General features: G+C 37.4%; 1 protein-coding gene across 1 annotated transcript in view; it reads left to right on the top strand.

The window, feature by feature from the left end:
- GRIN2B (glutamate ionotropic receptor NMDA type subunit 2B) overlaps nt 1–11705 on the top strand; it is a 939810-nt gene extending 928105 nt beyond the window's left edge. Inside the window, exons 13-14 of the mRNA XM_069737061.1 lie at nt 2981–3219; nt 7411–11705. Of these exons, the coding sequence (XP_069593162.1) occupies nt 2981–3219; nt 7411–9168 (1997 nt within the window). The 3' untranslated portion in view covers nt 9169–11705. The remainder of the gene's footprint in view (nt 1–2980; nt 3220–7410) is intronic.
- The last annotated feature ends 1828 nt before the right edge of the window (nt 11706–13533 follow it).

The raw sequence follows: 13533 nt of genomic DNA, 5'->3' as shown, positions 1-13533 counted from the left end.
ATTCTATATGGCACAGCTTTATGTGGAGCATCTATGGGGCCATAATGAATGGTGCAGAGCATTCTATATGGCACAGCTTTATATGGAGCATCTATGGGGCCATAATGAACGGTGCAGAGCATTATATATGGGGCACAGCTTTCAATGGAGCATCTATGGGGCAATAATGAACAGCATCTATTTTTATTTTTGAAATTTACCAGTAGCTGCTGCATTTCCCACCCTAGGCTTATACTCGAGTCAATAAGTTTTCCCAGTTTTTTGTGGCAAAATTAGGGGTGGGTCGGCTTATACTCGGGTCGGCTTATACTCGAGTATATACGGGTACTCACCTTAACGCTCGCCACTCTGACTCCAGAATTTGAATGTTTTCTGATCTACTATAAATATACAGCTCTGGCAAAAATTAAGAGACCACCACATCAAATCCCTGTCATGGGCAGCCCAATCTCTAGACCTGAACCCCATTGAAAACCTCTGCAATGAAATCAAGAGGATGATAGTCACAAGCCATGATTCAAAGAAGAACTGCTTAAATTTTTGCGCCAGGAGCAGTGTGAAAGACTGGCGGAAAGCATGCCAAGATGCATGAAAGCTGTGATTAAAAATCATGGTTATTCTACAAAATATTGATTTCTGAACTCTTCCTGAGTTAAAAGATTAGTATTGTTGTTTTTAAATGATCATGAACTTGTTTTCTTTATTTGAGGTCTGAAAGCACTGTTTTTTTCTTTTTTTAATTTGACCATTTTTATTTGTCAGAAAAAAATACTTTATTGCCTGCAAATTCGGAGACATGTTTTCAGAAGTTTATAGAATAAAAGAGCAATTTACATTTTACTCAAAAATATACCTATAAAGAGAAAAATCAGACAAACTGAACATTTTGCAGTGGTCTCTTAGTTTTTGCCAGAGCAGTATATATACAGTGCCTTGCAAAAGTATTCGGCCCCCTGGAACTTTTGAACCTTTTCCCACATATCATGCTTCAAACATAAAGATACCAAATGTAAATTTTTGGTGAAGAATCAACAACAAGTGGAACACAATTGTGAAGTTGAATGAAACTTATTGGTTATTTTAAATTTTTGCGGAAATTCAAAAACTGAAAAGTTCCAGGGAGCCTTATACTTTTGCGTGTGTGTGTGTGTGTGTATATATATATATATATATATATATATATATATATATATATATATATATATATATATATATATATATATATATGCTGTGTATATACTATGGAGCTATGGAGAAAATAAATATTTGATACACAGCCAATTTTGCAAGTTTTCCCATCTACAACGAATGGAGAGGTATGTACTTTTATCGTATGTACACTTCAACTGTGATAGACAGAATCTTAAAAAAAATCCAGAATATGGGATTGTATGAGTTTTACATAATTAATTTGCATTTTATTGCATGAAATAAGTATTTGATACAATAGAAATACAGAAGTTAATATTTGGTACAGAAACCTTAACTTGAAATGATAGAGGTCAGACGTTTCCTGTATTTCGTGACTAAGCTTGCACACACTGCACCAGGGATTTTGCCCCACTCCTCCATAAATATCTTCTCCAGATCTTTCAAGGCATTGAGTTTCAGCTGCCTCCAAAGATATTATATTGGGTTCATGTCTGCAGACTGGCTAAGCCACTCCAGGACTTTGAAATGCTTGTTATGGAGCCAGTCCTTAGTTGCCCTGGCTGTGTTTTTTTGGTCATTGTCATTCTGGAAGACCCGGGCACGACTCATCTTCAATGCTTTTACTAAAGGCGGTTGTTGGCCAAAATCTCACAATACATGACCCCATCCATCTGCCCTTCAATATGATGCAGTTGCCCTATCCCCTTTGCAAAAAAGGACCCCCAAAGTATTATGTTTCCCCCACAATGCTTCACAGTTGGGATGGTGTTCTTGGGGTTGTACTCATCCTTCTTCATCAAAATATGGCAAGTGGAGCTGTTAGCAGAAATTTGTATTTTGGTCTTATCTAACCACATGACCTTCTCCCATGTCTCCTCTGAATCATCCAGATGGTCATTGGTGAACTTCAAATGGGCCTGGACATATGCTGGCGTGAGTGTAGTTCTGGGCAGACTTTTGATCTTTCCTAAAATCTCCTTACACCAATGAGGGAGATCTTGTATGGAGCCCCAGACCAAGGAAGATTGACAGTCATCTTGTATTTATTCCATTTTCTAATAATTGGGCTAACAGTTGTTACCTACTCATCAGGCTGCTAGCCTATTGTCCTGTAGCCCATCCCAGACTTGTGCAGGTCTACAACTTTGTTCCTGGCGTCTTTAGACAGCTCTTTGGTCTTTGCCATGGTGGAGAGGTTGGAGTGTGATTCATTGTGTGGAAAAGTGTCTTTTATACAGGTTTCAAGTTCATTCAGGTAAAAAAATAAAAAGTTAAATTTCAGGTGATTTGTTATGTGCTGCCCAGGGTCATACAGTCATCCAATGAAGGGTATAAACGTAGATTATTTTAAAGCTTTAAAATTTATTGCTATGCTTATTGGAGCAGTACTTGCCCCATCATCCATTTAAATCCAGTTGATTTCATACAGGTGCAAGTAATACAGGTAATGAGTTCAGAGTTCAGAGGCTTCTTACAGAAAAACTAACAGGTCTTTGAGAGCCAGAATTCTTGCTGGTTGGTAGGTGATCAAATACTTATGCAATAAAATGCAATGTAATTATGTAAAAATCATAGAATGTGATTTTCTGGTTTTTCTTTTTAGATTCTGTCTCTCACAGTTGAAGTGTACCTATGATAACAATTACAGACCTCTCCATTCTTTGTAGGTGGGAAAACTTGCTAAATCAGTAGTGTATCAAATACTTAATTTCCCCACTGTATGTATAATATATGCATATTGCACTAAGTAACTCAATATCACATGGCTGGTTTTCATTATAAAGACTGGTTTTCCATTTTTAAAATGATATGATTTTTACATTTTTAGGGGAAATGGAGGAGCTAGAAGCCCTCTGGTTGACTGGCATTTGCCATAATGAGAAGAACGAGGTGATGAGCAGTCAGCTGGATATTGACAACATGGCTGGAGTCTTTTACATGCTGGGCGCCGCTATGGCTCTGAGTCTCATCACATTCATAATGGAGCACCTCTTCTTTTGGCAGTTCCGTCACTGCTTTATGGGCGTTTGTTCTGGAAAGCCAGGTCTGGTATTTTCTGTCAGCAGGGTAAGTACAAAATATGTCAGATATTTTTGTTGTCCATCATATTCTTAGGTCAACCAATTTTATCCTAATATATAGGACATGTTTTTTCCAACATATTGTAAGGCAGTCAAGAATACAACTTCAGTGACTGACGTATAATTGCTGAGAAATTTACTACCTTACCCATAGTACTTGGTAGTGTTGCTGTCTTGGCTAGCCCAGTAAATATACAGCAGGTAGCTAAAAAAATAAACCTTCTGACAATTTATTTTTGTCCTTCATCATAGAACTAAATTTTATTGAATGGCATATATATATATATATATATATATATATATATATATATATATATATATATATATATATATATATATATATATATATATATACAGTTGCTTCTCACAAAATTAAAATATCATCAACAAGTTAATTTATTTCAGTTCTTCAATGCAAAAAGTGAAACTCGTATATTATATAGAGTCATTACAAACAGAGTAATCTATTTCAAGTGTTGATTTCTGTTAATGTTGATGATTACAGCTAATGAAAACCCAAAAGTCATTATCTCAGTAAATTAGAATATTTTATAACACCATCTAGAAAAATGATTTTAAAATCCAAAATGTTGGCCTACTAAAATGTATGTTCAGTAAATGCACTCAATACTTGGTCAAGGCTCCTATACAATTTTGCTTTAGACTAATTATTCTTTATTCATGTCCCTTCAAATCCCCAAGTTCATCAAATTTTTGTCAGGACCCCTGTATTTTCGACAGCAAAAATATAACTGCAGACTGCAGCATGAAAAATGACATATTTGGAAATATTAGCCCACATTGTACTTTGGTCATTCTGTGGCATTTTTAGAAATGTTCTAAGAATTATTCAATGATCCAAGACAGAAAAACAACTACCGTACTTTGCTAAAAAATTAAAGTTATCAAAAATCATCTGACACTTTATTAAGAATAGATATAAAAAATAGGAATACCAAAGAAAAATCAAACTATGTAAAATTAAAAACTGAAATAATTATGCCAAATAAGAATAAATTGATATATATCAAAAACATTGAGCAGTGTCAAATAAAAGGAATTCATGAAACACATTAGAAGCCAGAAGCAGCATCATTAAAAGTACACTTAATGCCAAAATAATGCATTAAAGGTGTTCTATTCTTCAAACTACAGAATAGACAGAAGTATATCCAAATGTCCTTTTATGCTATTTTATATTTAATAAAATTAATGATAAATACATTCCATAACTATTAACTACAGTCTCTGCTTAATTGTAATAATTAAGTGTCTGCAGGCTTTGAAGAGATGAAAATGTATTACAATTATTGTAAGTATTATTGAAGTCAGATACAATATTTAAAAGACTAACGTACAAGATAAAAGTGTGAAAAAGTCTAAAAAATAATTATTGGCTAAATAGACCCTGTAAAACATAATGTTATAGCAACATAATACCCAAGGAGTTCTTATTATAGGCCTGCAGATACTACATTTTTGGGGCTTTAGAATGTATCTGATGATCAAAGATTTTCGATGGTAGAGAACAGGAAAAAATATTTCTTAAAAATGTAAACTTCCCAAAGAAGTGGAAGGGTTAATGTCACTAGTGCTGCACAGGTGACAGAACACGGGGATAGGTAGCAGCTATATATGAGCATTCCTTTGTATAATATGTAATCTTACCAAAAGGATCTGTATTCCAGTAATGTGCACAATGATATATAATGGCAAACACTTAAATAACACTATTAAAGGGTTATTCCCAGAATAGAATTATTTTTCACAAAGCATGGTAAATGCGTTCTTATTCTTATTATATAGACTAAGCCCTAGATAACATTTATTTTTTGTACCTTTTTGTCTATTTTCATCTCTGTTTGCCCCTTGTGTATCCAGCTTCACATAGCACAATGGGCAGCCTTATTCTTATCTGCTAAAACTAAACTTCCCAACAGCATTGCTTCTCCTCAGTGCTGCAGACCCCTCCCTCTGTCTCCTGTGTGCTCCTGGCTAGCCCCACATCTCTGATTTATTATCATGCTAATTTATGTTTAATATTCACCTTCCGCCTCTGTGCATTCTCTTTTTCTGTACAGTACACTGTCTGACCAATTTGAACTTTAGCCATCTACAGCAGTTTAGCTGAAGTGTGGTTTTAAAATATTAGCGTATAATAGCTTATAATATTAAAATATTAGCTGGTTCTAACAAAGCCCAATAGTCCAATACATGTCCATAATGACAGTACACACTTTTATTTCTTGCCTGCATCTGACAGATCAATGATTCAAAACTATACATGCCACTCTATTGAGGCATATAGCAGAAGATAATCCTCCACCACATGCATAAATAAAGAGGAGTCATTTGCAGTTTCAAATCACTGACCTTTCAACAACAGACAAAAAACACAGATCAACTAATTTCAGCACCTGTATGCAGAGTCCCATTTTAAAGGTTCTCCTAAGTTAAAGGGAACCTGTCACCCCCAAAATCGAAGGTGAGCTAAGCCCACCGGCACCAGGGGCTTATCTACAGCATTCTGTAATGCTGTAGATAAGCCCCCGATGTATCCTGAAAGATGAGAAAAAGAGGATAGATTATACTCACCCATGGGTGGTCCCAGTACGATGGGTGTCGCGGTCCGGTCCGGGGCCTCCCCATCTTCATAGGATGACGACCTCTTCTTGTCTTCCCGCTGCGGCTCCGGCACAGCCCTCAACAGGGCGGACAAAGTACGCCTGTGCCGAAGCCGCAGCGTGAAGACAAGAAGAGGACGTCATCGTAAGAAGAAGGAAGGCTCCAGACCGGACCGCGACACCCATCGGACCGGACCGCAGCGGGACCACCCCTGGGTGAGTATAATATAACCTCTTTTTCTCATCTTTCAGGATACATCGGGGGCTTATCTACAGCATTACAGAATACTGTAGATAAGCCCCTGATGCTGGTGGGCTTAGCTCACCCTCGATTTTGGGGGTGACAGGCTCCCTTTAACAGTAGATGGAAGGTGCAACCACCATAATAAAGCTACAGGTAGCTTTTATTACTGTAGTGGATGCCTTTGTGGATGCAAGCAACCTGTTTAGATATCTAATGTCCCTTTATTCTTGTGGTTGTATCTTGATTGAACTGTTTTATAATTGATCTTGTTTTTCATGTTTTACAAATAAAATGATATATTTCTAAATAGAATTATGGCTTGTGGTTCTGCTGTTTTTGAGTATTGCTTATTTTCAATTATAAGGTTTTATACATTTCTTTTGCGCTTGGATTTTAACTCAGAAATGTTTTACTGGCATTATATTGGTATAATATATACAATGTGCTGTAAAATTTATTGAGCATGTGCTTGGTAATACAGTATATAATAGCATTTTATGAGCTGCAGAATTGAGACAAAGTGATGGTGACAGTCAGCTGAAGGTAGTGAGATCAGCAGAAAACCATTGTAAGAAGGAACTGTGAATTATTTTATGTTTCTTTCATGTTATCATTAGAGTTAAATGCAAATGGCAATGCAAAATGCACACCAGCTGCTACCCACTAGACCAACGCTATGGAGATTTCTAATAAAATCTAGTGGCTATTTTCTAGGATTGCCCTGGCTGTAGTTACCGTGTTACAGCATGAGCTACAGAAGTCAGTTATAACTGCATAATTGGTTTCAGCAGCTAAAATCCATTACCAGACTGTCACATGTATTTAGTTAGTATCAAACCAAGCTGAGCTGGCAAAACTGTTTACAAATTATAGCACTTGGCCGGCGCTCCTGGCACAGGGGATAAAGGCAATTCTGCCAGTCTCCTCCCAAATCTACTCTAGTTGTTAGCTGGTGTCATTTGAAGAAATGTAAAAACAAGAAATCTTGAATTATTTTTAGTGTAAGGTTGCATTATGTTTTGAAAAATTAAACAGTGATTAGGTTTTAGTCTTTTATATTAAGGTTTAGAACCCTGATATCTTTCTAAAATGTAGAAATTATTGCAATCATCCTATATCTACAGCTTGCTCTGTTCTTTGTTCATTTTGATGAATATTCTATTATTATTTCTTTGTATACTAAATATTTGGTTCCAACAATAAGCATGAGATATTAGTATAAGTGATGTGAAAATGTAAACTATGCTGTTCTTTTAATAAAAAAGATGATGGGCATATATTCTGAAGCCAATTTGTTTTTGCATTTTAGGGCATATACAGCTGTATTCATGGAGTTCCTATTGAAGATAGACAGTCTACTATGAACTCTCCATCAGCCACGATGAATAACACTCACTCTAATATACTTCGTCTTCTGCGTACTGCCAAAAATATGGCCAATCTTTCCGGAGTGAATGGTTCTCCACAGAGTGCATTAGACTTCATACGACGAGAATCTTCAGTATATGATATCTCTGAACACCGGAGGAGTTTTACTCACTCCGACTGTAAATCCTTTCAGCCAGAGGAGAATCTTTTCAGTGACTATATCTCTGAAGTGGAAAGGACCTTCGGAAACCTTCAACTTAAAGACAGCAATGTGTACCAAGATCATTTCCATCATCATAGACCACACAGTATAGGAAGTAATAGTTCTATCGATGGGTTGTATGACTGTGATAATGCTCCTTTCACAACACAGCCAAGATCACTGTCTAAGAAACCTTTAGATATAGGCTTACCATCCAAACACCCAACACCACAAATAGGGGATCTCTATGGAAAATTTTCTATTAAAAGTGATCGGTATGGAGCCCATGATGACTTAATTAGATCAGACGTTTCGGATATATCTACACATACGGTCACCTATGGCAATATTGAAGGTAATGCAAAAAGGAGAAAACAATATAAAGATAGCTTAAAGAAGCGTCCAGCATCAGCTAAATCACGTAGAGAATTTGATGAGATAGAGTTAGCCTATCGTAGACGCCCAAGATCTCCTGATCACAAACGTTACTTCAGAGACAAGGAGGGACTGCGAGATTTTTATTTGGATCAGTTCCGGACAAAGGAGAACAATCCACATTGGGAACATGTAGACCTAACAGATATCTACAAAGAACGAGGAGAGGATTTTAAGCATGAAAGTTCTTGTACTAACAGGCAACATCAGAAACATACTGGTGAGTTTGGGCAGAATGAACGTAAACATGGAACCGGAGGAAATGCTTGGGAGAAAAATATTGGTAATATGGAGTGGGAGGACAGAACTTCAACCAACTTCTGTCGCAATTGCCCTTCAAAGATGCACAACTACACAGGGCAAAATGCTAATCGCTCAGCATGTATCCGTTGTGAGGTGTGCAAGAAAGCAGGAAACCTTTATGACATCAGTGAGGATAATTCTCTACAAGATTTGGATGCCAGACCAATTCCACCTGCCAATTCTAAATATCCTCAAAGTCCATCGAATGGCAAACCCCAGAAGCGTAACCGAAATAAACTTCATCGCCAGCATTCTTATGACACTTTTGTAGACCTTCAGAAAGAAGATGTGACCTTAGCACCCCGCAGTGTCAGCTTAAAGGATAAGGAACGCTTCCTGGATGGTAGCCCATATGCCCACATGTTTGAAATGCCCAATGAATCTTTTGCCAGCAAGTCCCATGGCCCAAGCCACAATCCTGGGGGATACATGCTCAGCCGCTCCCTTTACCCTGACCGAGTCACCCAAAACCCATTTATTCCCACATTTGGGGATGACCAATGTCTGCTGCATGGGAGCAAGCCCTACTATTTTAGGCAGCCTGCTATTGGTGGCTTGAAGGGAAGGTCGGACGTCCGAGGGACTGGTAAATCACTCACTTCTCTACATGCAGGTCCCCCAGGACGTTTCCAAAAAGACATTTGTATAGGGAACCAACCCAATGCCTGCATTGCAAACAATAAGAACCCCAGATCTTTCAACAACTCTACCAATGGCCATGTGTATGAGAAGTTATCCAGCATTGAATCTGATGTCTGAGGGGGAGGTGGGCTGGGACCTAAATTCTCCCCTTCCCAATTACAAAATGTTATTCTCTTACAGTGAAACAGGACAGAGGTGTTCCTGAATGCTGATGGAGTGGGATAAGATGCAGCCTTTTTATTCCCTCTCATATTTCTTCTCTTTCTGGGGCCATCTAGTATTTCTATTTCATGTGAAGTCCATATCCCAGCCTGAAGAAGCATCAAGATGACATCAGATGGGGTGGGGAATCTGTTTTAATTTACAAACGACTTGGGCTGAGCGCTGTAAGGGAGGGAGGAGGAATGGATACAGTATGTACAGACATTCCTGAGTTTTCTTCCAAAACCATGAAATGAAGAGCTGGGAGAAGACTAAGTTTCAGGAGGAGGAAGTTTTTTGCAAAGAATAAAGAGATGGTGGCACAGGGAAAGATGTAGAATGACAGAGGGCACTGCTTACATTATAGGAAGCTTCCACAAACCTTCTGGGAATAAGGGTGCACAGTAATCATCCTTGTTATTGAGCCAATGATATCTGTTATATGTATCGAAAGGGTTACTGGGAACTGCCCATTGTAAGTGATAATGTATGTTTGTACTGAGGATGTCTGAAGGCACTGCTAGCCAGATGTCTAGGATTTATGCATCATAAAGGAAGACATATCCACTTGTCCATCCATATTAAACTCCCATTTACTGATTTTGCTGGTACATATTGCACATTCAGGTTCCTCCTTTTTATCTATCACATATAGTCTCTCTGGTCACTAATTGTTTAGGGTTATAATAAATATATATTCACTGCTACCAAAACAATTAATAATTTCTTTGACAAACTAATATTAATTTTTGCCGATTGCTCAGGAAGACAACAACGCTATAATATTCAAGGCTGTTGACATAACTGCGCATGAACATTTTAATCCATAAGCAAAAACTACATTATAAATAGTAAACTCTTACAGAGAATCCAGCAATGTAAACTTAGAATAGTTTTTATAACTTTTTATATTTAGTTGGCTGTGAAAAATTCTAGATTTTGCGGTCCAGCAGTTCATCATTTCAGTATTTTCAGCCATAATAAACATAATTTAACTGACTGTTCTAGGAAATTAGACATAGACAATAGAAATAGACATGGTACTACATACGATACAAATCACATCAGGATCCAAGGGCTTCCTAGCATGGCACTGTCTTTTCAGAAACATACGGTATAGCACCAGTCTGGGCTAAAAACTAATAATGTCCTTCATAATGAAGGAAGAAATGGGAGCAGTTTAAACTTCTTTCAAATAGTTCCAAAAATGCTATTTGTCTTTACTGATGAGCTGTCACATTCTTACCGAAACCTAGGCTGTAATGGTCATGGATGCATGAGCAGCTCAAATTGAGGTAGCAAACAATGATTGCTAACGAGGATCAAGTTTGACATTATCATGATGGTATTTTGATTCAGCTGCATCTCAGTCTGTAGTGCAAGGTTCACCTAAGCATATTCATTACATTTTATAAAGCAAAGTCACACATTAGAGGCTGAATGGATGGACAATGGGAAGATTGTATTGGAAATGGTATGGTTGATGTGATGATTGTGGGCAGTACCCTAGCACAAGCGCTATGACCACAAGGGCATTAATCTTCATTTCTCTTAGATGATACTTGGTTATAGCTAGATATAAAGGGAAGCGTCAACCTAGCCTCCAATTAGTCCTTCCGTCACATTGAATGTGAGGGGAGAGAAATCAGGGTGCCGCTTCGGTCATCAGAAAACCAGGATGGAATCACACTGTCCATAGTTAATTTCTTTTCTCTCTCTCTCTTTTTTTTGTAAATATGTGGTTGAAACTTTTTTGAATAGACTTATAAATGAATTTATAGTGACACAGAGGGAGATGGCTGCTTGTCCTTCCCCTGAGACACCTATTTTTATAGGTTTCAAGGCTCTGTATCCCTGTGCCATTTCCCTGAGCTTCTGGATCATAGTTCTTGTTTTTTTTTTTTTTAATCGACTTCATGTGCCAATTTATAGAGCATGATCCTTGAGGGTTAAGAAGCTCTTTTATGTGCCAATTGCTTTGAGTTGTCGAATGCCAGGCTAAAAATCCATGTGCCAAAATACTAAAGCCACCTTAGAAATAAGACTCTCATCAACGTCTACCCTGACTTAATAGCCTACACATCTATGAAGCCATTCAACCAGAATGTGAAACTGGTATTTTATCCATGTTGTTATATGGTGGAGTCGCTGATAGAACATTATTTAACCCCCTTCTCTGCCATGTTGTTCCTCAGCTAACTCTTTACAAGGTGTTGAAATGAAAGATATCTCTTGAGGTCCAATGAACACTTTGGGGCATTTGTATCAAGGTTCAGTTTGGTTTGTAGAGTTAGTACAGCAGTGTATTTTGCATTTATAAAGAACAATGATTCCGTTCTATAGAACTGAACCTGCAGGTTAAACCTCACACTGAACGATCTGTTATTTATGTATAGCAGGTTAACTCAGTTGTATATTACATATACTTGGTGACTAACAGGATGGGAAAATGGAAAAAAAATGATTTGCTGAGATACATTTTAGTAAGCAGTACCTTGCGTGGTCTAACCTTCTCACTGTTATATAATTCTTTAAAGGCTATTTTGTTAAAAGTAGTTCAAATATTGACATATGAATTATGTTATTAATTTACTTAATGTATCAGTGTTTTGGTGCATAAGTTCAATATGTGAATTGAGGTATTTTATTTTTTCAGTTAAAAGAGTTTCCCAATGAATTATGTTTATCGCCTATCTAGTGGTGAGTCTGACTGATGGATCCCCCACTATTACTAAAATGAAGTCTCCAATCCTTTGATCCTCCTCTCTATGGGCAAGATTAAAAGGCACTGTATGGTTTCTTGTGCATGTTGCCTCTTCATTCATTGTCATTGTGAATGATGAAGACAGATGAGTAAAGTTCTCATTGTCGCGGAAACCCCATTAGGGAGAGCTTTAGGGGAGACAAGGGATCTAACACATTTTGCCAGCGTTGTCAAAATCAACGCGACGCTCGATCCGAGACAAAATATACAAATGAGTTTGTCTGTGCGCAAAGCCTGACTGGCCCATCCTCAAATGTATTTGTTTTTTATTGTCTTCAGAAAAAACGAAGTTATTGTATATTATCACAAAGGGATATGTAAATTACAGAAAACGCTAACAGATTTCAGGCTTAAACCACATTTCAAGTGTCTTTAACAGCTTATCCGAAAACCAAAATCCTGTTCAGTTACAACTTGTACGGAGCATGCAAAAACGCATGAGTCTTAAAACCAGACACATTGATGTACATTGCTTAAATGATTGTCAAAGCAAGATACAAAATTATGAAAGAAAGATATCAATTTTAACCATAACATCATCTGCCTTCATTATTCACAAAGACGGTGAATAGAGATGTAGCACCCACGCCACTCCATGCAATCTCAACTATGGGGAACAGGAAAAGGGGAAACAAGATATCTATTTCAATGATTGCTAGGGGTTTCAACATCCATGCCACCATGGATCAGACATTTATTACCTATATTATAGGTAGGTGAAAATGTATTTATTGAGAAAACTACTTTATTGTATTTATTTCATTAATTATCAGTTTACTAAGTAATCCCTATAAGTTGTTCTAGTTATAAGTATTTCCTTTCTTTCTAATCTATCCATTTGAATGTGTTTTTTGCAATAACATTAAAGATTATCTAATGTTAAAAATGTAAAGGTTTTGTCCAGTCTTAAGCTACAAGTCTGCCGTCACTCTATGTGACTGCAGAATTGTGAATCCTCACATAGTGCCCACTGCGTACTGTGAGAATTCTCCGGTGTCAGGTGCATGAACGCATAGCCATGATTATAAAACATGCGGTCACATGCCAACTAGATGGGCGCAACCTCGCTCAATGCAAGTGTATTAAGCAAGGCCAAATACAGTATACTCACATGGCCAGCCACTTACGGCACCGGCAATGAAGAATCCCCGGTGCGCACAGTGTGAGGATTTACAAGTCTGCAGTCATATTGAGTGATAATAGACTTGCAGCTCAAGACTGGACAACCCCTTTAAGGATACAGAGTCGCTCCTTTATTCTCCATCAGTTCTTCTACACAGCCAATAGACATTTTGCCATATAACTGTTCACTATACGTGTGGGTCAGTGTTCCAGTACATAACGTATGTATCATGGCTTATGTATACTTACACAAAGATTAAGGAGATGTATATAACATTGCACATTATAAAAATGCAGCACATCATCTGACCAAATATGAATGTATAGATAATTCTGATGCCAAAAGCACACTTGATTTGGCAGAAGGTACTTCACAAGGCAAGAACGTCTGTGTG

This window comes from Ranitomeya imitator, chromosome 8 (assembly GCF_032444005.1).
Source record: "Ranitomeya imitator isolate aRanImi1 chromosome 8, aRanImi1.pri, whole genome shotgun sequence".
Taxonomy (NCBI): Eukaryota; Metazoa; Chordata; class Amphibia; order Anura; family Dendrobatidae; genus Ranitomeya; species Ranitomeya imitator.
Note: the sequence above shows the minus strand (reverse complement) of the source record. Positions and strands in the feature narration are given on the sequence as shown.